At 39.9% G+C, this 25,828-nt stretch overlaps 1 protein-coding gene across 5 annotated transcripts in view; it reads right to left on the bottom strand.

Annotated features, from left to right (window-relative positions):
- Positions 1-25,828, bottom strand: part of sipa1l2 (signal-induced proliferation-associated 1 like 2) — a 79,515-nt gene that overhangs the window by 49,879 nt on the left and 3,808 nt on the right. For all 5 annotated transcript variants that reach the window (XM_036585888.1, XM_036585892.1, XM_036585893.1 and 2 more), the window contains exons 2-4: positions 4,406-6,123; positions 4,140-4,267; positions 1,556-1,744 (exon numbers count right to left, since the gene is read on the bottom strand). In XM_036585888.1, coding sequence (XP_036441781.1) covers positions 1,556-1,744; positions 4,140-4,267; positions 4,406-5,717 — 1,629 coding nt within the window. In that variant the 5' untranslated portion in view covers positions 5,718-6,123. The remainder of the gene's footprint in view (positions 1-1,555; positions 1,745-4,139; positions 4,268-4,405; positions 6,124-25,828) is intronic.

Below are 25,828 nucleotides of genomic sequence, written 5' to 3'. Positions count from 1 at the left end.
TGGTTGTCATGATGATGCTGTCTATAATAGTACCAATGGGTTGCCTTCAATCTAGTAAACACAAAATAATACCAGCTCGACAATGAGTTTTTTTTTGGAAATCTGAAAATGTGTAAAGCAAATAACACTCCTGGAAATCCATGTGTGATCCCCCAGGCGTTAATTTTCACGCTTTAAGTTAATAACTTACAATAAATTCTAAATTGTACAGCATTCCATCTTTGAGATTATTCATCTGGAGGCATATATTTCCAGAAGTGTTGATAACCAGGCCTATCCAGTCTCTCCCACTGGCTTTTTTCCAGAGCCGGGTTTCAACGAAACTTTTTCACTTTAAGGAATATAATGTTCCATCCTGACATATTTGTAATATGTGCCCTTAAACAGAATTGTGCTCTGGCTGTCCCTGTGAGGGTCACTGCTGTAAAAAAGCATTCTGGCAGCTCAATCATGCTAAAGTGACTGCTTTTCCAGATCTGATGTTCAACTTATATTCATTCCATAGCACTTTCTTTGTTCAGTCATAAAGTTAGCTTTTTTTAGATATATTTCTTCATCTCAAGAAGGACGTATGTGGGCTTTAGACTGATGGTGTCAAATAACCATCTTTTTTCTCTTAATAATTAGAAGCTTTTGGGAGTTTTAGGACTCATGCCTATGTAGAACAGTGTAAACTAGATGTTGAGGCCACACTCGATTAGCACTTAAAACCAATATTTCTCTCTCTCTGTCAATTTCTCTTTGTCCCACAGCTTGTTTCAAAACCAGTTTTGACAAGCCTTTGTCCACATGGCTTCATCATTTCCCTTTAGAAGGTTCCCCTAGTAAGTACCGTTCCAGTTGTATATTAGCTTAAGTGAAGAGGATCAGATGAGCCCTCAGAGGAGTGGGAGATGTGAACACAAGTGTCGACTTCAGCAGCAGAACTTGCCCAGAAATCATTGAGACCTGAGGCATTTCCCTTTTCAAACCCAAATAATGGTGTTTATAAGCTATAGCAGTCAGCAACTTTAAAATGTTTAACATTTCAAAACCATAACATTCGATTTGCTGGGCTTTAGGTTATGAACTAATCCATCTCCTATACATGACAGCTGATCCACCTTAATGACTTTACTCATGCTGAAGGCTACATGGCCAACAACAAAAATAAAGGCACTACACCACAGTTCTACACCAAGTTTATGGCCATACAATTACCCATAAATGTTAGGCACATTATGTTCAAACTTCTCAAAAAATAATTTATATTGAAAAGTTTGCATGGCTAGCCGATTAGCTCACTGAGGCTACCCTGCTAATGGCAAATGCATTCCTTTTGAATAATCCACTCCTCGATGTCCCCTACTCCCCTTCTGTTGTGAGTGGCCACATGTGTTATATAGGTGTGACACACATCCAAGTGATGAGTCGAAGTGAGCAAGAGTATGTTATAAAAAGAACTGACACAGGGCACCAACATAAAGAAAGTGCAATATGGTTGCAATTATGTGTAATTATTTTTCCCTTGTGTCAGATGAGTAGCACTCATCTGAAATACGTTTGTGGTACTCACCCCCTGTTGATCCAGTTTAAGCAGCTGTTCTGACACTTTGGGTGAGTTGATGGCCAGTCGAAGGCACTGGATGTTGAGTTCAGGCACCACATACTCCAGCACTTCCTTCAAAGGTAGGCCACGTGCAGAGCCGTGCTTTGCAGTGGAGGGCACAGCATCCTCCAAGATAGACCCTCGCAAGGTAGTGAGCTGACATTGTGGTTACAGACAGACAGACAGGAAGAGATGGGAGTCACTGAATCACACATGTTTAAATGACATTCAAATCTTAACACTAAACACATGCATTAGCGGTCCTCAATCCTATGATGTAGTGCTTTCTGTGAGCTGTGAGTGCTTCCTTATTGCACTGGTTATGGCTGTATGCTCTTTTAAACACTTTATGAATTATTGACCTCCACTAACTGAAAAAGATATCGCTGTTTCGCTATAGAGATATCGCATTTTAGCATTTGTGTGTCACTGCAAATTCACCCAGTGACTTTTTTCAATCAATTATACATCAGAAAGCCTCCTCACATTAAAATACCTTGCTGCTTAATAAATATAATTAATTAATTAATTAAATACTCTGACAGTAATAACTCTATTGATGAGGAAGAACCCATGAGCTAATATCTAAACATATATAAAAATAACAGTAGTGATGTCAGTCACACAGTCAATTTCAATACAAATCCGTATGAAAGTAGTCTTACAGTGGTTTCATTCTCAGCCGTGATGGTATGACAGCTTTCGGAGATCAATAATACAATAATGAGTAGACTACTACAATCAAGATTTGGCATTCTTTCAATAAAATGTTTGCTGCCAGTTCAGCAAACATTTTGGAAGACTTGGAAAAAAAAAAAAATTACAAGCATAAGAAGGAAAAGGACATTACTAAAAGCAGGAAAACTGTTTCACAAACAAACAAAAACACACACACACACACACACGCACACACGCACACGCACGCACACACACACACACACACACACACACACACACACACACACAGCAGATCACATGGGTGAGAGGTATCCTGACATAAAAAAGAACACTATAAACTTATATTTTCCCATACTGTGGATACCATAATAATCCCGAAAACAGTGAACCACAAGGAGCCCTGCCCTCAGTTCAAAATAAATTTGAACAGCTTAAATAATTCTTGTGAACTCAATACAATGTATACATTTACACAATTATTTACAGTGATTATTACTTTGCACTGAGGACTAGGCAATCTTTCTCAGTGTTGGTGGTACACTGGAAAAAGCCCATATAACACTACATACTCTCCAGTGCAGAGCAAATTTTGCAAACATGCAAGAGCAAATCATCTTTGTCAGCTCCACTGCAAACTTTAAAACATTTTATAGACTAGCTGTACTTTGAGAAATTCAGATGTGAAACATTCAGCACCGTTTTTACAGATAAGCTGATAACAAAAACAGGTTTTCTTAAGCATCAAATATATACAATCCAGGCTCCCGAGTGGCGCAACCGTCTAAGCGTTGGCCCTATCATCAGGAGATCAGCCATCCGTAGCCGGGAGTCCAGGAGAGCACAATTGGCCTCGCTCTCTCTGGGTGGGTAGGATGGCCCCTCCTTCTCCCCCCATCACTCAACGCGATGCTAGTCAGCGCAGGCGTCTGTTAGCTGACGTAACAGATCTGGCGGTTGGCGCTTTCCTCCGAGCGCGTTCGGCTGTCCACTGACGTTGCTTGAGCGGCAGTTCGAAAAGAAGCGGTGGTTGGTTTCACAGGTCTCGGAGGAAGCCTGTGTTAGCCTTCACCCTCCTAGCGTAGATAGCATCGTGTGATTGGGGGAGTCCTAACTAGCGGGTGGGATTGGAAACGACTAAATTGGGGAGAAAATCGGGTAAAAAATAAATAAATAATTATATATATATATATATATATATATATATATATATATATATATATATATATATATATACACACACACATACATACATACATACACACACACACACACAATCCAAGTAAATGCCATCTACTCAAGTAAATTAAAAGTAAATGTCATCTATGTTTTATTTCTGATGCAGAACATAGTTTTGACCAAAATATAATATTTGTAAAATGTAATTGTGTAAATATTAGGACTTAGGTTAGTTAGGTTAGACAGATTTCGGTATCGCTACTTGGTATCGGCATATATTTAAGGATCAGGTATCGTATCAGAAGGGGAAAAAGTAGTATCGGTGCATCTCTAATTGTATTGATTTTTTATATACATTGCGATATATCATTATTGTCCAGACACACTTTAATATCACTTTGAGTTAAAATAACCACCTTTACCCCCACTAACTCCCACTAACTTGGGTTGTGCTTTCAAATCCAGTGCATACTTCTGCTCTTACTTTTAGCAAGTTTTAGTGTTCTCAGTTGATTGATGATTGTGTGTTAGGCAGTGAAATAGAGCAAAAGTTAATCTGGGAGATTAATCTCTGAGAAAAACTGCTCTTATTACCTGTAGTGCAGAAACGTAATTATATTGTAATATTGCAACATATTGTTATATTAAAATATATTGTGTGGTAGCAGGTGGTGCATGATGAAGTGTCTTGGCCTACCTCACTGGTTCTGAAGATTACTCTGTAGTTGTACTGTACTGCCTCTTTGCTCTCCTCCAGTCTCTCTCTGCGCACACTCACTGCCACTGGGCCCAGGTTCTCATCCAGACCAAAATAGTTCTGATGCCCTAAATCATAAGAAAAACATATCCAACATTCCAATGATAAAAATATGATAAAAAGTAAAAACAGTTCCATTAAAAATTTCAAAGACGTGCTGCATAGTTTAGCCCAAGTAAGCCCCTGTAAATTCCCATCAGTCTTACCTTTGTTGTAGAAGAACTTGTAGTAATAGTACGCCCCCATGTCGATGTGCTCAATGACGTAGCGTTTAATGTAGTCCCGGGGAACCGCATAATTCTCATGAGATGAGTAATTATCATGCAGTAACTCCAGTACAGATACCCCTGCATTTTTACAGTGAGAGCTGAGAGTGGACTCAACAGTACAGCTCTCACCTCCACTACTGTAGTTGGTGCTGTTGGTCCTTGTGAGTCCTAGTTTCCATTCTCCTTCACCACCTACCTCATTGCGGAAGTAAGGGCAGCTGAGCACCATACCATTGCTCTTCCCATCTCCTTCATCTAGATCAGTGCAAGCTTTCTGTCCAAGATCCTCACAGCTACCCAGAGGAGACTCTGGGTACACAGGCAAAGATTCAGTACTATCTCCTGCCCCAACAGTATGGTGCTTTGATGCAGCAGAAGCTCCAGTAGTAATGTTCTTCCTGCGTGCAAGGTTACTCCGGTTGGTAACGGCCTCACTAATGTTAAAAAGAACACTCTGTACATCATAATGTGCAAAACATCTCTGGAAACTTAAAGTGCAGCCATGTCTGCTACAATCATCCTGTTCAGTCAAATGCTTGGGTTCACTCTTCATAGTCTTCAACTTACGAAATACTGAAGTCTCCCCCTTCTCTGATTTTTGCCTCTGTAAGAAAGACCTCTCTCTTTCCTGATTGTAAAAGAGTGAGCTGTCCACATAATCAGAGTAGTTTGGGATGCAGACAAGGTCCCCTTGAGCTATCTGAGTTGCAGTCTGGAGGCTCGGAGAAATGGTGTCATACTGTAGGTACTCTGGGAATCCATGCGGAGGTGGGGCACTGGGCTGCTCTGAGTGCTCAGGTGGGTGGGCTCTTGGTGTAGTGAAAAACACTTCACTAGACAAACCATGTCGGTCAACAGAGGAGGTGCTACCATAATCACGGTGTAAGGAAGCACCAGTGTTGGGGTTAATGGTTGTCTGATCAACATCCTCTACACCAATATCACTGATGGTAATGTCACTGTTGCTTTTCTTCTGAAGGGGATGAAAGCCTTTACTTGACGAATGACTGAGTAACCCGTACTTGGCCTCGAGAAAGCTGGTCTTGTTCGGAGACCCCTGGTTTTGATTGATGACATCATCGGTATCCTGACTGAATTTTCTGTTCTGGAAATTTGACATCAAGCTGTCATATCTAGGTGGAGACCCATGGCTACTGTCCTTTCTCTGGGGCCAATCTGACACTCTGGCTCGAACGCCCATCTTGGGTACAGCTGGTGGTCCCTGCATGTTTGAAACGGGAGGGCCCATATTTCCGTTTAAGGTCTGGAGCTTCCTAGCAAAGGTTCTCAGTCTGCATTACATGCGTGAGGCTCTTTAGTGCTTAAGCTAAAGAATGCAAGCTATATTTATCTCTGGCACAAACAGCAATGATTTCACCTTGAGGTTAGGTACTCTCATTTCTAATGGGCACTCCTACCAGAAATTTTGAATGCCTCTCAATCATTGACTCTTAAGAACTTCAGACTGCCAATGAGCGTTAAAAATGATAAACCCAAACAGGGTATCCTATAGGTCTGTAATCCATAGGAAAAGGACAGGTTCCTATATCTCTGTTTCTCGGTCAAGGACTGCTAATTTTGCAGGAACCGCAGCAGGAGATATGGTAATTTCACAGGTGTGTGGGCTTGAAGCCAGCTATGACTCCTCTGATGCTCTGTAGGGAGGTGGAGAAAGAAAGAAGGAGAGACAGAGATGGAGCCCATTAACAAATCACTAGGTAAGTACACAACAGTGTGACCTTGAATGGATACTGAGCCTGCAATCCTCAGTCACAAGCAGCAACATAAAATAATCTTTTGCAGGCTTTCCAAATTGAGTAAAGGTAACTGCACAAGAAAATAGCAAACAAAGTTTAAACGAACAATAAGTAAACTATACATCATAGTACACCATGTGTTGGTTGAGCGGACTTTCCAAATGTATGTATGTATGTATGTATGTATGTATGTATGTATGTATGTATGTATGCAGCAAGTCCAGTAAACTACGTAGTTAAAGCTAAAACTCATATCCTTGCAGTAAATGTGTGAGAGATTGTTAATGCAAGGCCTTATGATTTGGGCAATGCGAAGAATATGGACATAATGAAAGAACAGCAATGAAAAACAGATCTCAGATATAAATACTGCAATGCTTGAACGTAGAGATTTGGGGGAAATATCCACAGGATCTCTGGACATATTAAATGTTTTGTGTAATTTAATCATCTGGTTAATAAGTTTACATTTTATGTTTAATCTGTTCTTTGTAGAAATCCTGTCTTACCTCTGTGTATGTCTGGGCATGCACTTTGTATAGCAACTGCATTTCCTTAAAGGCAAGTGGGTCAACTCATCATACTATATTCAGAGTTAGACTTTAAAATGAAATATTCAGTGCAACATACAAATTAAAGAATCTTTTACTTGAATGGCTTGTGTTTAAACCAATTTATCCCCTTTAGGATCTGTGGATCCTCCTATTGTAGGTCATCCATCTCTGTGCCATAAAAAAGGGCCTGCATTTGCCAATCCAGGCACAGCATTAAACTCCAGTAAAGACGTGAGATTAAAGAACAACAAATCACACATCAAACAGATCCACAGCGTCCCACTAAACTAAAGTTCCAATGTGGGCAAACAGCCAGTCCACACTATTCTCAGCCCCGGTTCCAGCTGCTGCTGTTCCTCTACTGCTCACTGATTACCATTATAGAAGCACACCCTGTATTCTGTGTTGCATTTATACGCCTGAGCCCACTGTACGAAACAGCAACTCATCAGAGCCATCATCACTTTCCCAACAGAGACAGTGACCCAGTCTGCTTAGAAAGCTGGAGGTGTACTGCAGTCTATGGTAGGTACAAACAATGCTGCAATTCTAAATCACCATCACAGTCTCTCTGTCTTGCTAAACCTGAATGCAGAGACAATAGCCTTTGTACAATGCAGGAAAATAGGGTCAAGATGCACACTGACCTACCCTGTGCTGTCTCCCACCCTGCCAGCCCAACTACATAATTTTCTAGCATTGCAAATCCACTGAGAGAGAAAACAATCCTTTCTCCTGCCCTGTGAGTTTATGTTTGCTCAGCTGCCACAACTGTCTCATTCCATGTGTCTGAAAGTAAAGCTTGGACCAAAAATGAATGAGCTTACACTGCCAAAACCTTCTCTCGACTGCCTGATACAGGCTCTGCTAAGTGGGCAACTCTCCAAACTCAGGGGCTTAAAGGCATCAAGCTCCAAGGCATCCAGCTCCTGTGTGCTCCCAATATGGACATACCCTGCCAGAGCTTCAGCACCTACCCCTCTCTTCAGGCAGACATTCTTGCATAGGGCCCATTAGTGCTCTCTAACATGCATTAGAGCACATACATGCAGTACAAAGCCACTTCCACAGCTAGGCAAAACCCAGATAGCGTGTAAAAAGCTGAAAGCATGTACTTGCAAGGCAGGAGAGCAGTAACATTAAAGAATAGAGCCAGCTGAGAAAGGCTTTTGGAGAAAGACAATAAACAAACAAAAGGCAGGGGCTTGAGGAGTTTCACAGACATGGGTGGGCAGGCCTGTGGATAGTAGCTGAAAAGAATGCCCCAGGAGGGGTGCCCACTAGGCTCTCCAAGGGGGTATACAGTAATTGACCTTTACCATTTAGGTTATTATCATTCCCAGTCTTCACCAAACAAACACAGACCACTGCAAGCAGACTCAGAAGGGGCCAGGTCAAGAAGAGATGCAAAATGTAGAAGAGTGGAAGTGTTTCTGATTTATCAGCAGACTACAAGGAACTTGTATTTTATAGGATGAAGAACATTTTCCGATGAGCTGCTGAACCAGTTTGAAAAGGCTGCAGAGCTGTTTTCAAAATATCATATTACATGCTTCTGGCTGTAAACAGAAATGCAATTATGTGCATCAAAATAATTATTACTTCAAATCACTGATTGGCAGGCTTATTAGTCCACCCATGAGCCATAAGCCCAATACAAGGGTAAGCTGCCCAGACACAGTTCTTGGCTCAATGTGACCTGGCTGACTTGTATTAGCTGTTAAAACAAACCAGGCTTTAATGTGTGTGCACACACAAGTCAGCATCTGCAATTGGATTTATGACACCAAGGCCAATAGGAGGGCTTGTTTACTGGGGACAGAACGCGAACATTTTGCTACATGTAACAATTAGCGATCTTCTGACAAACAAGGAGCATGGAACTCCGTGCAGGCCTGAGCCTGTTCTGAAAACAGAAAATGGTTGATATATTTTGTTATTTTTTAATAAGAATGCATCAATACCAATACTGGTACCAGGCACTGACCCAACACCATGCTCATTTACTCACACTCAACCTCATACAAATGCATTGTTACCAACATCCAATACCAGCTGACATCATGAGATGTAAGCCTAGTGTACGCTACTGCCGTAATGAACAAATGAACTCAAACTGGCAGTGAACGAGAGTCTGTTCACACATGCTGCTGATGCCGTGGTGATCGGACACAAAGTCACTGATCACTTTAAACATCCTGCTTTGGCACATTCCCTCCAGGCATACACATTAAGATTTTAGCCCATTTTAAACACAATCACAACCACTTCCTCAATATGGGTTGACACATCGAGGCTAGCAAAACAGAAGTGTAGTTGCCAAAGTTGACACTTGTGGAACTAAAGTCTGTACATGCTGACTTTACTTTATTTGACTCAGTAGAATAGCAAGGTACAAGTGTTAATATGTTGAGTTTTTTAATTGTTTTTGTAAAACAGGCTGTAGAGAAACCATGTTGTGCTGCTATGGCACTGCCTGGTTTGCACAGTGTGGCACAAGTTAGATGCACTGCTGTAGCACAGTTTCTCAGCATGTTTGAGTACTAGGACGTGCAGCGTGTTAACTTTAATTGAAACCGTCCATAGGTGGAGCTGTCTGCATGTGCTGGATTTTTACAGAACATGGACAGAGCATTTTCGTACGGGGTGAGTATATAAATTGTAGGCTTTGTCTGTACATGATGGTCTGTTCAAATATACACCAAAGAACAAGATTTCTAAAATGGCACCATGTATGTCTTACTTCAGAGGACATTTAACTACTAAAATGCTCATTAGTGAGGGAGCTGGCATTTTAAATTTTTAAATGAAAAAAAATCAGCCTATTTAAATAACATGAAACAAAGTGCTACATCAGAAGATTTCTGTACTGATTACTAAGAAAATTGGTTGGATCATTATCTAAGTCACAATTATAGACAAACACAAACACAATCTAAGTAAACTAATAACACACAAACTCTTGTACTTTTCATGTCTTTTATTGAGCATATTCAGTAAACATCCACAGCGCAGGCTAGAAAAAGTAAGTGAAGGCAATGCTAAAGAAGAAGACGGCAATGATAAAGCACTTCTGTACTTTACCAAGAAAACCACAAGGACAGACACAAGAGATTGTAGAGATCAAGAGAGCCAGAAGATGGGACCCTCAGGTCTGAAGCCACTCAACCACTGCTGAGGATTCCTCCGAGTACAACTTGTACATACGACATGGCTAGATCAAAGCCCTCTGGAAGTCTAGTTGCTGAAGAGACAAGAGAAAAAGAGAATTCAAAGCTGCAAAAGCAAAATCATAGTTGGAACTTGGAATCTATAAAGTATGAATCATGGCAAGCTGGAAATAGTAAAGATGGAAATGGTTCATCTACACATCAACATCCTTGGGATTAGCGAGCCAAAATGAACTTGATTAGGGCACTTTCAATCAGGGAAACACGCCAACTACTATTTAGTTCATGAACAACAAAGAAGAAATGGAGTGACTTTTGTTGTCAACAAGGATGTCAACAAAGTTGTTATTGGATATAATGCTGTGAATTATCGACTGATGTCAATCCGATTTCATGGACAACAATTCAACATTAAGGTCATCTGGATTTACGAGGACACAGACACAAGTGATCAAGAAATCAAAAGGTTTTATGATCAAACACAGGTTAAAATTGACAAGATCTGCAAACAAGACAAACTACTGGTGGCTGAAGGCTGGAATGCTAAGGTCAGAGATGAGAAGCAGGGAAATACAGTTGGAAAACATGGCTTTGGAAACAGGAATGAAGCAGGAGAATGGCTAATCAGCTTCTGCAATGACTTTTTCCACTACTAATACATTTTTCAAGTAACCAAAATGTCCAACTTGGACAACACCAGATGGAGTTCACCAAAACCAAATAGACTACATTCATACACTACAAGAGATGGAATGGCTCAATTTAATTGCCAAGACTTGGCCTGGGGCTGACTGTCCAACAGATCACATACAACTGATGTGCACACTCCAAGTGAAGTGCATAAAAAAATATATGACCTGGAGAACATACCACCTGTCTTCAAAGAAAACAACAGGAATCAATTTCAAATGCGGGATGTAACTGACTAGAGTACCAGAGAAGCTACGGATGGAACTCAAAGAGGTCATCAAATAAGAATCAGAGAAAAACCTGGGAAAAAGGAAAAGGAAATTAGAAAGAAATTACAGTGGATGTCTGATGATTTCAAAAGATACAGGTGATCAAAAATAGCTTTCAGCCACAAACACAGATTAGAGCCTTATATACACAGGGAACTGCCAAACATGCAAGCAGGATTCAGGAAACGCAGAGGAACAAGAGACTATTGTGGATGTACGCTGGATCTTACAAAAAAGCCAAGGAATTAAAGAAGGAAGTCAATGTGTGTTTCTACAGCAAAGCCTTTGACCATCTTAAAATTATGGAATGTCTTTAGGAAAACTGGAATAACAGAGCATCTCATTGTTCTAATGAGGAATTGCCACATTGATCAACAAGCCAAAGTCAAAACAGAAAACGGACAAACAGAATGGTCCCACATTGGCAAAAGGATTTAGACAAGGCTGCGTACTATCACCATACCTGTTCAACCTGTATGCAGAACATATGAGAGAAGCAGGACTGGAGGAAGATGATCAAGGATTCAAGATTGGTGGAAGAAACATAAATAACTTTTGATATGTGGATGATACAACACTAACTTTACTATTGATGGAGAAGATGTGAAAAAGGTGGGCAGCTTTTGCCTACTAGGACCAATTATTAAACACAGAGGATCAAACAGAAATACAACACATATTAGAACTCAGTAGAACAAGCATGAAGGAGCTTGAACAGATCTTTAAATGCATCGATTTGTCTCTACAAACAAACCTTATACACATGCATGTAAACCATCTGCATATTATTAATATTATCACATAAACCTGTGGTGATTCTAGGACTGTAGGTCTTTGGCTAGCTATAGTAACTTTAAAGGGTCCAAAGTCTATGAACCCAAAAATTGTGTTTAATTGCAAAATTACTCAGAAAACAAGATGAAGACTTAATGCATTTCAAGTTTGGCATTAACAGTGAGGCTGCCTACATTTTGAAGATAAATAAGAGGAGGACCGTGGATTTTTGGGAGTCATTTTTAATGACTTGTATGCTCTGGTTGACCAGTAAGCCAGTTTCCCCAACTACAGGTTTTCAATCTGCAGTGTTTGATGCTAATAAACATCTCAGCTTTTTTGGACCCCAATTCCCACAGGACGACAAATTTGCCATACCCATTTAAACAGCTATCTTGGCACCGGAGGACATGGAGAAAAGGAATCCTGTTTTCAGTTAGTAAAGGAATCCAGCTTTTACTTGGTTACATTTTAGCCATTCATATTTATTTATTAATTTCTTTTTTGTGTTTAATCTCATTAAGTTTTGTTGACAGCATCTGCACTGCTCTGTGATTGGTCACATATCTGACTTTGGAGCTTTAGCCTTTAATTTTAGACTTTTAAAAGATTTTTAAAAGAATAGAGCCACACAAACTTCAGCTCCTGTGCTGGCAGATGCTGGATTTACTGAGAAGTTCCAGTGCAGTTCTGTAAGTTACTCAGTACTTAAGTACTTTCATACTTCTATTCAATTTTTTTGGGGAGGTACTTTTACTTCAGTCATTATTTTACCCAAGTGCTAATATCTTTACTTGAGTATGGGTTTAGGCTATACTACCCACCTCTGGAGAAAACATAACAAGCAAGTTGCAGTTTAGCAAAGCTTATCTTTGCTTGGATTTGCTGATGGTCATAAACAGATTTACTTTCTCTCTGACAAGTGAGAGGAAGCATTCTAATCAGTCAGTTATGTGAAAGAAAAGTTCAGAGGTTGCCATTGCCACTTAAGCCACCTTTCTACACTGATATAAACACAAGGCACATATTCAGGAACTCCTTATATTTGCCGTATTAAAAAATGCATCCTTTTGAGACAGTACCATATCAAATCGATTCGATTACTTTTTATCATTACACTCTATTGTTCAAATCATAAAATAGCAACACAGATTAGCCAAAATTAAAAAAATTAACTGCCCGCTTGCATGTTTGGAGCAAAATTCCAATCATGTGATTCTTTTACTACAATCATGCCACCCTAGTAAATACTACAGACATCAGGAAAGATTTTAACAAACAGGTGAAAAAGGCTTGAGCTGGCATGAATCAAATCATACTTAATACTTAACATGTGTGTCTGCAGGATTCATAACACTGTGGCACAGTTTCCACACAATGCATGGCTCTGTGGACATAGGAGGCACATGAATTTCTGTTGTATTCAGGTGACCTATGGGCTTGAATACAGAAACAAAAAAACACACACAAACTTGTTACTTAGATGCAGTGTTTAAAAACAGATCAATGGTCTGATCAAAAAGGTGTCTTACTGCCTCACTACAACTCTGGATAGAACAAAAGCTTTGAAGCGGCAGGAGTGAGTGGGCTCATGGTTTTCAAAGGTTGGACAGCTCGACTCTGACAGTGGGACGTACTGCTTTCTTGTTCCTTTCCTTCAGCCACCTTACCCCAGAAGTTTGAACAGCAGAAAGCATTTCTGAGGAGAGCGGTCTTTTGGATTGTGCCCTCAACTGAACTAATTTCTTCTTGGTATAGCCAATAATCTCCGGTCACCATGTAGTTCTGGCATCACACAGTTCTTAAAAAGTAAAAAATAAAAAAAAAGAGTGGACAAGGAGTTCTGGGGGAACTAGAATAGCAGATAGCTTTTTAGGAAGATGGAAGTTTGTTAGTCTGTATAAACCTGCAAGGCCACTGTGGATGGAAAAAATGAGAAAGAGCATGCTTACAGGTTTAATAAGCACTAGCCACCCTTTAACACAGCACAAACCTTTCCACACTGCAGACAAGTTCCAACATATAGCACATCCACCAAGACAGACACACGTGTGCATAGGGAATCTCTTCTCTCTTTCAGCTCAGCACAGCAGCAACAAGAGCAGGGTACTTTGGGTACCACCCTGGCAGCAGTGAGAGAGACTTACAGATGATAACTAGTTGGTCATGTTAGCATAAAACTGTGCTTACATGTTGGTTGTGGTGATATCAAAGTATCATTTACTCAACTCTCGCAATAAATAAAGGGACAGACAAACTGACAGCTGATGCTTCATGTCCAGTCCTTCTCCATATCTCTCTAGCTTTCTCCACCACGTTTCAGGTGTCTTGCTCTTCAGCACACCAGAATGTCAGAAACAGAGAAATACATCTGCGCTGCAGCTGACCAATTATTTTACAACCATTCAAAAATATTGGGGCCTGTTTTTTCCCCTTCTTTAAAAAAAAGGCAAGAGCAAATTATGTTCTATAATTCTTCCTGGATGTAAGCAACTGCAAAATCAAGAAATTAAAAGGGGATCACATCAAGTCAGAGACCATGAGTATGAACATTATGTCAAAGATTGCATCCTGCCAGACTCAAAGAACCCACATCCATATTAGAGATAAGGCCAACAGTTGTAAATCCATCAGCAGCGTACAAAAGAACCAGTGCCTCAAGTTCAACTATACACAAACTCCAAAAGCTCAACTAGAGACTCCCTCCTTGGACCATAGTAATAGGCAATTTCCTGCAATCAGCAATTCCTGCTGCTGGTCGACAACCCAGTGCATGTTTGCTTTTGAACTACTTGCTCCTTGCTGCTTTATATTTATTTTAGCACTGTGTTATAGTTTAACTGGATGAGTGATGCAGATTAAATAGATCCTATTTCCACAACCTCCACTCCTGTTCAGAATGGAATTTCTAACAAGCAACGCAGTTGGTTAATAGGAGCATATGAATAGAGAGAAGGGGGCACACCACAAACACACTGCTCATCACAACTAGATAAAACCCTTTTTTATTGGCTCTCAGCTAGACTGGTTTACACCAGAGAAACCCTCCAGACACACACACACCATAAAAGTACTTATTTTTACACTGAGGTCATAGAAACAGTGAACTGAGTTTATTTGAAAGTCATGCTCACACACAGTAATACAGGAGTCTGCCAGAGAGGGCAGAAATGAAACAGCCCCAACTACCTGCAATCTGAAATTCCTCCCTACAGCCTAGCTAAAACATGCACACGGATCACTGCAGCTGCCTGCATGCATGCTTCATTGAAAAGTTTCCAGCAGAATGTGGCCAAAATTGCTTTCAAAATAGTGAACAGTTGGTTTGAGTAGACAGTGGGTGGACAGAGTAGAGAGTCGAGATGCAAATTGGAGTCTAGGGGTGGACTCTGTGTCAACATGTGTTAAGGGTAGCAGTTCAGGCAAATTTTACTAAAATGTGCTGCAAACATACACTCAAGCAAAAAAAACAGGCCAAGTCTAAAACAGCAAAACATGCTTTTAATGGTCTTAATAACAAACCATTAAACAAATAGATAAAGTAACTTAGTACAGGATATCTTTCCCTTTTATTTCTTTCCATGTTTACGTCTTGTGTGTAAATGTACGTAGTTACGTGGGTAATGACCGAAAAAATGAGATCGCGAATACAAGCGGCGGAAATGAGCTTTCTTCGCAGGGTGGAGGGCTACACTCTACTTGATAGGGTGAGGAGCTCGGTCATCTGGGAGGAGCTTGGAGTAGAACCGCTACTCCTCTGCATTGAGAGGAGCCAGTTGAGGTGGTTCGGACATCTGATCCGGATGCCCCCTGGACGCCTCCCGGTGGGGGTGTACCAGGCACGGCCTACTGGGACAAGATCCCGGGGTCGTCCTAGGACCCACTGGAGGGATTATATCTCCAAGTTAGCCTGGGAGCGACTTGGGGTCCCCGGGAATGAGCTGGAGGAAGGGTTGTCTGGGATTCTCTGCTCTCCCAACTGCTACCGCGACCATATCTGGACTAAGCGGTTAATGATGATAATGATGATGAAGATGATGATGATGTTTCATTTCACCAGGAAAGATGCCAAGTGTCTGATGCCTATGTGTTCCAGACCTTAGGCAGTCATCAGCTGCAACTATGGACTAGACATGACATTTTTTATTAAACCCTATGTTTTTCACTTTTTCACTTAAAGGATATGTTAATCGAGGTTGAGATACATCCACCCATACTGACGAAAACATCCAGGATAAAAACTGACATTCTGCACTTTACCTTCTTAGCCATTCTTTAATTTCTAAACTGAGTTGCATAGCCAAAACAACATAACTTATAATCGCTCAGTATAATGGATTACGATGACTTTACCTGCCTTTCTAAAGAAACTGCTCCCCAAAGTGCACGCACACACACACACACACACACACACACACACACACACACACACACGCACACACACACACAAAACAGAAAAAGTGTAGTAAATAGGATGCTTATTATAAACAGGTTGATTTTACCCAAATGTCTGGTAAACTCTTGCTGTCTTATAGAGTGTGGAGATCATGAATTATGTCCACTGTGTCTTTTCTTCTTTGTACTTATGCATTCCATTTTTTGGAGAAAAAAAATAAATAAATAGTTGGGGTTCAGGAATAGGAGCTATTGTTTAGATTTTCCGAGGGACACTCATTTGTTTCAGTAAAATTTCACTGGCTCTGATAAAACAAAAAGATGCAACTCTCTCTCTTCCTCTCCACTAACAAAATACAGGAGGCATGTCATTCTTGCTATGTGAGCAAATAAGCAGAGTGCCTCTCCCCTCCTCCTCACAGCTAGAGAGCAAAACGCAGAGGGAGAGAGGAAAAAAAGAGGGCAAGGAGGGGTTGGGTCTTAATGACTGCCTATATGACCTATTCTACTCTAGGTCACAGCACAAGAACATATGCTTGCCTAGCATTTGAGGTGATAGTCACTCCTCCCACAGTTCCATGGCTGACTGTGTTTACAGTTCCCTCACACCTTGAGAGTCACGGCATAATCGGGCCCCAAAATGCTTCACTCTCTTCTCTTCTTCTGTGGCTCCTAAATAGAGAAGTAAGCACTGGCCTTTTGGAGTACTTTTGAGAATGCCTTTGAGCAGCTGCTCAGAGCATTTCTGAAGATATCTTTGAGCAGCTGCTCAGAACACTTGGAAAAAAATGGTTGGGGGAGGGATTGAGAAGGCATGGAGGGATGGGTGTAGGTTTAAGCAGCTGTTTCTCATTCACAGATGACAACTCAGCCTTCAAAATGTCCTGCCAACCTCCAGCTTTTCCTGGGTGGACAAAGACAGACTCAAACTGCTTTGACAAGTGTAGGAAAGAAGTCCATTCTGTTTTGCCAGGCAGAAATGTATTTCTTTTTTAAATTAATAATTTTAGTCAGTGTCTTTTGGTGCAGAACTATGGCCTAAATGTTATAAATAAATGGGAATTAGCAGAAGTGGACATGTTAATATCACTTTAAAAGGTTTCAAATAACTACACCAAATTTTTTGATCAATCCTCATAGGTTACAAGAAAACATGACAAGCAGCTATGCAATCACATATCAGACATTTCTTTCAGATTTTTACTTTGTATTAAGTAATATGTTCTGCCTTTAAAATCATTTAACCACAGTAGCTAGGCTAGCCTCACACAATACAGTAACTTTACTTAATTAGCTGACTGGCTAGCCACAAAACAAACATTGGCATAGGCAGTTAAAGTCACATAGGAGTTCACATAGAACATGTTCAGTAATTTAATATGTATAATATAGGTAGGGAGTGAGGGAAGATGTGGAGCATACATGCTTAAAACCACACTATACATCTTTTTCATTGTTTACCCTCATTTCACATGCAGTGTCCACAAACGTGGAGAGCTCCACACACTTTTCAAAAAATGTGATATTGAGACAAATGAAATATTTTGAGCTAATATGCAGTTCTGAGTAGTAAAAGTGCATTTAAAAATCTAGGTTTAAAAAAAAATATATGTGAAAGCATAATTATCTACAACCTGTAATCAAACCCATTAGAAATGACTGCCTTGGACCTATCTAAAGAGTAATATATAATAACAAACTATGTTTATAATAAACAGTTGATGTAAAACATGTTAATAATAAACTATGTCACTTGAGAATATGGTTGGTTCTCTATGTTGTTCCAACCATTAAACCTATTGCATATTAAGGCTGGAATTCTTGTGGTGAGGTGACATTAGATTGTTATATTTTGTACATTGCCAAAAGTTGTTTCATAGCTTTTGCCATTTCTTTTCCATACAAGATCCTGTTCAACCCCTCAAGTGTTCAACCCAAAGTTATGCCCTTGGACTCAGAGGTTTACATCACAAAGAGCACTGGCTCAATGAGGCAGGAAATAATGACGCTTACTCTCTCAGCTGCCCCAGCTGTGCTCCTCTTTCATTCTTCATCTCCTGTGCTTCAAACCACCTTTCACTGCCCCCTCTCTCTTAAAAAGGAACACAGGAATTCAGAAGCCATTGTGGATTAATCTTTTTTCTACTACCAGAGAACAGAAACGACAGCACTGACCTGCGAAAGTCACTGAAAGCTGACCCTTAAATCTGCTGAGAATAACGATCTCATGAACCCTACTGCAGTTTCCAGCAAAAAGACAGAAAGAAGGAAAGACAGACATAAAAAAGGAAACACAGAAAAAAGTAAAGAAAGAACAAAAGAAGGAAAGAATGAACGAAAGAACGAAAGAACGAAAGAAAGAAAGAAAGAAAGAAAATCAGTTGCTGGCACAGTATGTGCATGTGGCAAAACCTGTTAAGATGAGAAAACAAGCTGGTACATGCACAGTATGTAACTGCATGCTGTTTGCATGCATGTATTACTTGGAAAGTGGTGCTACGTGCTTGTAGTCAAAAACAATACATTTTATTCACAGTCTCTGTGCGCATCTGATTGTAGACACGCAAACTCTGAGCTGCTGAAAAACGCCACAAGCTCAGAAACCAATCCCCTGCGGCTTGGCTCCCTAAGAAGAATGAAGCATTCTGGTTCACTCTGAGAGTAAAATACAGGAAAACAAGTAATTGCAGTAGAATGAGTGAGAACCGAGCTGTCTATCCAAATACAAGATTCAAAAACTGTTCTTCTTTCCTTACCATATCAAGGTCAAAGTGTTTCCTGAACCACAGCCAGAGAGTACCAAGCAACTTTTTCAGAGTATACAGTGATGAGTGTATTAAGGGTCACCAGTGATAAATGTTAAAGCTGAATAATACTGCATAACTAGAATAACTAATGCATACTTAGAAATCACATCAAAAATATTGAATAATTTTAGCTAATGCTGCGTTTGGGTGCTCATCGGAAGGTTGTATATACTGGACAGTCAACTAATAAAAGACGACTAAACTCTCTTTGGGTGCTTGTTCATAGATCCGCCGACAACATAGAAAAAGAAAGCATGGAAGTCATGGACATCCTGCTTTTTCTTTACTGTATTAAAAGACACATAGATAGAGAAGTGCATCAGGTATATATTTTTTTTACATTTACTGCAAGTTTCGAATCTTTAGGAACAGGTGAAAGGTTGCTTTATATGTCACATCTCGTAAACTCATACAATCTAGAATTCAGGTTTTACCACTTGTAAACACGACTTCATCAGCTGTTCGAGCGCAATTTACAAGTGGGAAATTGTTATAGTAATTTCTTATAAAATGTCTGACATTCGATTTTTACAAAAAGTCAGCTTCTCATTCGCCACCTCTTGTTCAAATTTGTGTTCGGGCTCCACCTTAAATGTGCCTGAGGCGCCATAATGTAACTGCAGCAGCATTTAAGGTGGAACAGCTTCGTGACTTTTTAGTGTTTGACAGTTTCTTGTTGCAGATTGAACGTATCAGGAAACCAGCTGGAGTCTTTATAAATGCAAAAAAGTGTGTCCATGCTTCTCTTAATTATCGATGGCCGTCTTAAATCTTTCTCTTTGCTTTTTCATTAGCTAACTGTGATAGAACGATCAACAGAGATTTATTAAAGGCATATTAAAACATTTAAATCAGCATTGTATTTGCTGAGTCAGGATTCAGTAAATATTATTACACCAACCTAAACACACATTCACACCTACCCTCCCCTGCACACATACAGACACACCAATAGCAAATGCACAGTAAAAATCTGTCCCTACAGCAGCAGTAAACAGAGAAGCATTGTGACAAAATTATTCATTAAACAATGAGCATCCATTTAAAACTAACCCATGTGCTGAAGTACTCAATACTGTAAAAAGACCCTGTTTCTCTTCCTTCTGATTTATACTGTTCTGCTTCATTATACTCAATTTAATAAAAATTGCCCATTCTGCCCTGGCTTACAACAATAATCTCAATTAACCTTGAACAGCAAGCTCACCTCCCAATGCAAGTGAAGGACATGCTCATACACTCTTAAATATTTCATAATGAGTGTGATAAGTAATTTTATGGGAATAATAATGGTATCAAAACATGCTAATTGAAACGGTTTGGATGGAACTCACTAAATGTATGTTAAAAAGATTGCAACCCAAATGATCATCATTATCATAACGTTGTGGTTGCCTTTTTCTGATCGAAGAGTGGTTTCTTTGTCTTTTTTAAAGGTTGGATTAGAGTTTGGGTATGATAGAAAAAAATAACAAAAATAGACAAGGTGTATCCGGGGCAATGACTTGTTTACAAGAAACAAGTGACCTTTAAAAACATCACTTAGGCAGAGCAATGCTAAGACCAAAAAAATGTGTGTGTACACGTGCAAGAGAGAGAGGAATTTTGTCCTATTTTTTATCAATTTTACTCATGCAACATAAAGAAATGATTTACAGTGGCCCCCAAAATTTGGACACCATTTAAACATTGGTGAAGTTTAATTAAGCACAGCATCAAAGAATGATGGAGTCTTTGTGTGGAGAAACATGGCAACGTATTCCAAGCACTAAGAGTACAGTAAAGCTCAGAGGTGGAAGTCTGGGGCTGTTTTATTTACAACAGAGTTGGTGAGTTTGTGTTCATTTATGGGATCATGAACTCAGAAGTGTACAAAAGCATTCTGGGTGCAAACCTGCAGAAGTCTGAAAAAAACTGCTTGAATGATAATCTCTTGAAAGTACACTTTCTTGAAATAGTGTGTTTAAAATAAATGCCACTGGGTTTGACATTTTGTTTCCGAAAGCAATGTATATTTTTATGTATGGAACAAATGTCTAAATAGTTTTTCACTGTCTATAACTATATCTTTCGATCTATTGTTTGGCCAAGAACATCAGCCAATATGATTGACTCACATTATTATTGGTATTGGTCGATAATAACGGCAACAATGCCTTTTTGGTTATGGCACCTCTGGGATTTGAACACGTGATGTCCAGATGATGTGACAAAACCTTAGACAGTTGTGCCACTGGGCTGCTCAGTATGAAGTGCAGTATGAAGCATTCTGGGTAGCTCCAACCCAGCTTTAAATATTATTTAAAGACTGTGAGTTTCTGTTGTTTAATCAAGTTTAAGAAGTGTTATAATATATCAGTCAGTAAAGCACTGCATCAGTTCAACTTTTGGTGTGTAATATTAAAATCAAAAATCTAAATAGAAAATTATATCAGCCAATATTATCGGTTATAAGACTTTTTAGTCCCCCCTAAATGTAATCTGAAAGACTAGCGTAATTTAACATACTGGTATTGGATATTTTATTCCTAATCCAGTTCTGATTCATTCTTAAGCCTAGTTTACCCCAAAAAGGAGTACTTTGCACATGTAAGTGCAAAGTGAAAAAAAAAACCTGCCAGAGTCTGTCGCATCATATATATGCTAAAATTTAAATTATTTTACGTTAGCATTTTAAAGCATATGTCGCCTAGATTCGACTGGTTTCACCTCTGTAGATAATGTGCTTTAAGAGTGGACTTTGTGGCAGTATTATCCATCAAAAACACAAACACTGGATTAAGGCCATGTATTGGCAGATACTCTGTATTAAATGACCAGGATCATAAACTTGATTGACATTCTTAATAAATAGTGTCATAATTAAAAGGTTGTAGATGTGCATGGTGTTACAAGCAGATCTCAAAAAGCAGACCTTTCTTCAACATCTGGCACAAAATATTGCACTCCTTTACAGCAAGAACAATCAGAAACGTTTTTTCCTGATTGGCCTTTCCCCTCTTTAAAGCTTTATGGATGGCAGCATGGTCTGAAGAGGAGATAATTAGGTCTATGCAACTTTATCTAAGTGACATCTGTGCTCAATCCCCTGTTTGAGACCTGCCAGACAGGACTTTGGTCTGCACCTGTGTTTCTGTGTCTGAGATGTGTATGTATGCTACCCATCTTTTAATCACCTAAAAACCATTTCCTGCCACTGTAATCACACCTGTAATTTCCATCTTAAACAGCTTTTATTTCCAAGGTCACTGAAAGCACCCAGCAAGTGATAAAGATTTCTCCATTTAAGTCATCAGGTATATGAGGAAAAAAGGGACAAAGCGAGGATGGAAGAAGTATGACAGAGGATCACAGAGAGAGCAAGAGAGAGAGTAAGTAAGAGCTGGGCTGGGGGTCCTAAATATGATCTAAATTCCTTCTCTATTGAGTTGTCACGTTCAATACAGTGGAAAGGAAGAATGCAGGCCTCTAATCCTTTCTCTTAATCTGGCACTCGGCTTCAGAGGGCAATAGGGTCAACTGTCTCACCCATCAACAGCCTAGCCAGACCAACATCATCACATCACATTCCACATTTTGCAGCCGGAGGGTGCTGAGCTCTCCTCACTGATTACCTCAATAGGGAGCATTAGGTTGTTAAACCCCCCTAAAATTAAAAAGGGGGGGGACAACACACAACTACAGATATCCTTTAACCAAATGGATAAATATTCAAACCAGCCACTCTGCTCAATATAAATATCATTTTTACAAGAGCGTGTACATCTGTTTACCCTCTACCGTGTTCTGACTTGTGACTGGGTGTCACCACATATACAAGCCATGTCAATACACTCTAAAGCAGAGTGTCCCTCTGTACAATACAGTAAAAAAAACAAAAAAAAACAAATGATTCTGCATCAGTGCAGCCACACAAAACAACTAAAGTCCCTCTGTTTATAAGTAAAAGACATTTACAAAAGAGCCTTTAGGCTTACATGTGTAATCACTCTCTCGCACCAAGCAAACCCCCAAATAAACAACCCCCCAAATAAACAAACAAAATGTCATGGGAAATATCCTTGCCATCTACGAAAAACACAGGACAAAGGCAACATGCTTTCCACTCTAATGGACACTGTACACATAATCCTAACTCAAACTCACTACTAGGGCAACAGCTAACAAACAAGGGCTATGAAAATACATCTAATACACAAACGTTATGGAATCCCGAAATTATAAACTGAATATATGTTGCACTCACATTAGTAAGAGAGGCCATTAAGAGAAAGTCTTTTTAACCAGTTGAGTCAGGTCTGTAACACCTTAGTTCATGTCTGATTTTGTAAATATTACACAACAATGAGTTCGAACAGTGCACAAGCCCAAGAATTTATTGTTTTCTTTTCTTCGGGGCACACCGCCATGACAACCAGCACAGGTATTACCCCACCCCTGTTTCTCCCAATACTTGGCAGGGGCTGTTAATATTCTTACAAGGCCTTATTGTGCTCATAAATTCTTTTTTTTTTTTCTATGTACCTGCCAATCATCTGACAGTCATACCATATTTCACCTGGTGGAAGCAAAGAAAGTACAGAGTTTTATTATTATATATATTATATTCCTAATATTTTCTCTTCAAGGATAAGTCTTCCTCATTCAAGAAATGGACGTATGTCTAATTTGACAGATGAGCTGAAGCAAGAATTTGTTAATGAGAGAGACAAAAAGAAAATGACAGAACAACATGTTTACAGTATTTGCCTTGTCCCATGGTTCCACCTCTCTTCCTCTGAAGCTACTGCTTGAAAACAGAACCCTTTTAAACAGGTCCACTTAGCAAACATGACAGCTGTTTTTTTTTTACACCCACTGCAAACTGAGATCCATCTCAAAGAGAAAGGGGAGGGGGAAAAAACAGCTCTCAGCAAAACAACCACCCCCCACCCGACAATTCCATCCACCCACCCACAACCACATTCACACTCACATACACAAATGCTTCAACAGCATTGATTAATCAGTGTAGTCAAGCCCAGAGCAGACTGTGCTGGAGTGCTCCAATTTTCTGCCTGGTGTCATTTTAAATATTGAACAGTGTGTCACATAGGGTTACTCTCACCTAGTTTGTTGAAAAGAAGTAAGACACAAAGACTAGACCCCAGTAAATGAATAAAGAGGGGGGGGGGTGAGATCAGATCTGACCGTACCGAAGTTTAAAATGCTGTTAACCAGAAACCACCATGTTGTTAGGGTGAAGCCCGTTTGGACAGAGAGGGCTTATGGTGTCAGGTGTGGAGGCAGATGGGTGTACTTCTTTGACAGAGCATGCCAATACTCTCTCTCACTCTCTGTCACTCTCAAGAATGAAAAGATCCAAGAAGACGGCTATATCGATGGCTACACTAGCTTTGAAAAGGCAAGGGGTAGAGTAGATGGAGATGCATTTAGAGAACAAAAGGAGAGGACTGTGCATCCACTACAGCATTTGCTATATCCCTAACTGATCTCTCACTATGTCATAACAGTGCCTCAACAGATATCTGATCACAGAGTGATGCTGACCTCAAATCTGAGTACCAGTCACAATCCCTTAATCTCTCCCTTTCACATCTGCATTTCTGGCATGACACCCATTGCGGTTACCAGGTAAATCTTAACAGAGCATCAAGATAGTAATTAAACAGATGACTCGAGCCGAATTTGTTTTTCTACTAAAGTGCAAGATGACGGGCCTAAACTGGCCATAAGTGATTCAGAGTGCATGGGCCAGGTGATTCATGCTAAGCTGTCAGCGGAGTTGCTGAGCTGGAAGTGAGGAGGGATTTCGGAGCTTGCATTAACTCTTTGGATGTCGACCAAGATAAACACAGAGAACTCCTCTCTAGATCACCCTGAGAGGGAGTATACTAGTACTTGAGAACTGTCATATGATGTCATTGCCAATTCTGAGCACCTGCAGGAGTACAATATCCAAAAAGAGGGAAGAAAGGGATCATTCACTGATATAAGGTAACAAAGGCCTGAAGACTAAACTAACACTAGCTAGCCAACTAACTATATGAGTAATTCATAGCATGCGTGGCAATAGTCTAGGTATGTCAGGGAAGTTACTTGGCAGGAATTTTGTTCACGTTACAGATTAATTATTTTAAGATACATTATTGACTAACTTAAACCTATTAAATTGATCTTTTGTAAATTAAGATTATAGATTATCCCAAGTGTACTTGGGAGGGTCAAGTGCACACATTCATGCACACTCTCAGCCATACAACTTTGGTAGGCTGGTAGGGTGCAGAGTTGCCTTCCTGTCTGCAGGAAGGGGTGCAGAGCAAGGCCTGGCTATCGATTCCATGGCCAACAGATGGCCATGGTTAATCCCTGACTATGTCTATGCATTCCCCTTTTACAGGTTATCAAAAAAATATATATCACCCTCTTTATATGTGTATTTAGAGCGTAATAATATGCATTTATCACGTGTAAAGTCTATTCCTTTGAGCTTATAACCTAGCACTTAAAGGCAGGACTTGCAAGGCTTTTAAGTTTTTGTTTACACCTGCATGAAGAATATGCCAACTGGGGATAACAGAATTTAAGATTTTAGCCCCATATGACCGTAAACTTGCTTTCGATGAATTACTAATTTAAGTCCACTTAAGTGAAATATTTGCAGTGAGCAACAAAGAAGAGTCTTAGCAGAACAGGTAGGGTAACAATTCATAAGACCTTCAAGAAGCATGAGGTGGAAATGTGGCTATTTCCTGAGATAGAAATGGTCATAACTATTAGGAGATACAGCATCTGATTTAAGGTGAATGATAAAGAAATGAAAGGCTTCCTTTAAGGGAAAAAGTAACATTTCACAATGAGCTCACAAGCAGGGCAGAGGTTGTTTAGTCTACAGATGAATGGCTTTTGGGTTCATTCTCTGAGGTGTTCGCCACACGACCTTT

The sequence above is a fragment of the Colossoma macropomum genome, unplaced genomic scaffold, assembly GCF_904425465.1.
Source record: "Colossoma macropomum unplaced genomic scaffold, Colossoma_macropomum, whole genome shotgun sequence".
Lineage (NCBI taxonomy): Eukaryota > Metazoa > Chordata > Actinopteri > Characiformes > Serrasalmidae > Colossoma > Colossoma macropomum.
This window is presented reverse-complemented; position numbering and strand designations above follow the sequence as displayed.